Here is a 2,147-nt window from a genome sequence, read left to right as displayed (position 1 = left end):
TCTTCATCTGCACTGGTTTTGCTCAATTTCCCCCATAGAGGAAGATTTATCAAAACCCAAAACCTGTCCAGAGGAAAAGTTTCTGAGTTGCCCATAGCAACCAATCAGATCGCTTCTTTAATTTTTCATAGGCTTTTTCAAGAATAAAAGAAGCAATCTGATTGGTTGCTATGGGCATCTCAGCAGCTTTTCCACTGGTCAGGTTTTGATAAATCTCTCTCTATGGGGGAGATTCATCAAAACCAGTGTAGAAGAAGAGTTATGCAGTTGCCCATAGCAACCAATCAGATTGCTTCTTTCATTTTTGAAAAGACCTCTGAAAAATGAAGGAAGCAATCTGATTGGTTGCTTTGGGCAACTCAGAAACTTTTCCAGAAATGGAGGATGCTAACTTTTTGTATCTTATATGGAATTATTCCTTTATTCATACATTTTGGAATCATCGATCTTATTGAAAAAAGGTATAACATTAAGATCGAACGAGACCCTTAGATGCTTATCCTTGGAGATGTCGGGGAGTCTATATATAAGAAAAGTTTAATTAGACTATTTCCTTATGCAAAGTTGCTGTCCGGGCATGCTGGGAGTTGTGGTTTTGCAGCGGTTGGGGGTTCACAGCTTAGAGACCACTGCTATAGAGGGTGCAAATGTATCCGAGCCCTGGAACTCAAATAATGTGAAATATGAGATGATCAAAATGGAGCCCCTGCACTAATTACTTGGGTTCTGGGGTCTGTAAGGTCCATAGTAGAAACATCAGGCTCTGTCCATAGCAGATACTAAATCATGGCAGCTCTAAGAAACAAGCAGTCATCGTGAAATCAGACATGTGATGTCATAGACAGCTGGAGTCCTGACATTCCACTGACAGCCGCCCGAGCCTTCATTCTGTAGATTGGTACAGTGCGATTAGCAACTTTTTCTTCTTCTTGACTGAGATGGAGCTAAAAGGTTTGGGGTTCGTCCCCCTTCTGTTGGCGTTTTGGTGTGCGGCCTGGCTTGCCACCAGCTACATCGTGACGGTCGTCCTCGGCCATGCCGCCTCGCCACTGATGCACATCAGGTAAGATAAACAAGCACAAGATTCTTATTTCATGGGTTGGGAGTGAGGAAATATCCATAATAACATTGGTTTCTTTTCCTTCACAGTGACGTGGGAAATTTCTTTCCCGAAAACATATTATTGAGAATTGGTTTCATAGGGACATCCATTGGCACTTTGGTACTAACCTTTCTTATTTATAAGTATATGGTTATGCATACTGAAGAGTTCAGGGGTCATCAGGTCCTGATCCAGAGGATCCTGCTCGCCATTGTGTGGGCCTCCTGTTTTGGTACAGCTGTCATGCATGTATTGTCCCCCGAAGAATATCCCAGGATACACTTTGTCAGCATGGTAATTTCCATTACATGTGAAGCCTTATACTACCTTGGGCAGTCCATCCAGATGTATAAATTACCAGGAGCAAAGAAAGTCATCCACCATAGTAGATGCACCTGCTGTGGCCTGGCTTTTACCTGCGCAATTTTCTACTTTGGATATAAAACATTACAGGAATTATTCTATGATGATGAAGACTGGGACGAGATCCGTGAAATCACCACCATAATCATCGAGTGGGTGATGCTTCTACTGATCCTGATAAACATTGTGACCTATTATTCCACCATGCAGAGGTTAATGTTAACCGTCTCCAGGAACAGCTGCAAACTCTCTCTTAGAGTAAGAATTGATGACTTCGGGGTGTAGACCACCACGTGGGCCATCAAGTGGACTTCTGGGAGAGATACTGCACAGGACACGGAAAAACCATAAAAAAAAATAATATGAGCTGGTAATATTACCTATACAAAAAAAATAAAAAACATAAAAGAAAAATATTGGTGTGTGACGTGTAATACCTACCGTATATACTCGAGTATAAGCCGAGTTTTTCAGCACCATTTTTCGTGCTGAAAATGCCCCCCTCGGCTTATACTCGAGTGATCTCTCCACCTGTCAATCCCTTCTCAGTGGTCTTCAACCTGCGGGCCTCCAGATGATGCAAAACTACAACTCCCAGCATGCCCGGGCATGCTGGGTGTTGTAGTTTTGAAGCCTCTGGAGGTCCGCAGGTTGAAGACCACTGCGGCCTTCGTCATCATCC

At 43.0% G+C, this 2,147-nt stretch overlaps 1 protein-coding gene across 1 annotated transcript; it reads left to right on the top strand.

Moving 5' to 3' along the window:
- The first annotated feature begins 912 nt into the window (after positions 1-912).
- Positions 913-1,868, top strand: LOC130312251 (DNA damage-regulated autophagy modulator protein 1-like). The gene is made up of 2 exons (XM_056552566.1): positions 913-1,063; positions 1,150-1,868. The coding sequence occupies exons 1-2, from the start codon at positions 939-941 to the stop codon at positions 1,748-1,750; spliced, it is 726 nt and encodes a 241-aa protein (XP_056408541.1). The 5' UTR covers positions 913-938; the 3' UTR covers positions 1,751-1,868.
- The last annotated feature ends 279 nt before the right edge of the window (positions 1,869-2,147 follow it).

This window comes from Hyla sarda, chromosome 1 (assembly GCF_029499605.1).
Source record: "Hyla sarda isolate aHylSar1 chromosome 1, aHylSar1.hap1, whole genome shotgun sequence".
NCBI classification, from domain to species: domain Eukaryota; kingdom Metazoa; phylum Chordata; class Amphibia; order Anura; family Hylidae; genus Hyla; species Hyla sarda.
This window is presented reverse-complemented; position numbering and strand designations above follow the sequence as displayed.

Excerpts from the sequence above, each read along its gene's own strand:
- LOC130312251 (XM_056552566.1), top strand. The coding sequence starts at position 939 with ATGGAGCTAAAAGGTTTGGGGTTCGTCCCCCTTCTGTTGGCGTTTTGG. Across the intron at positions 1,064-1,149 it reads TCGCCACTGATGCACATCAG|TGACGTGGGAAATTTCTTTC; the intron begins GTAAGATAAACA and ends TTTCCTTCACAG.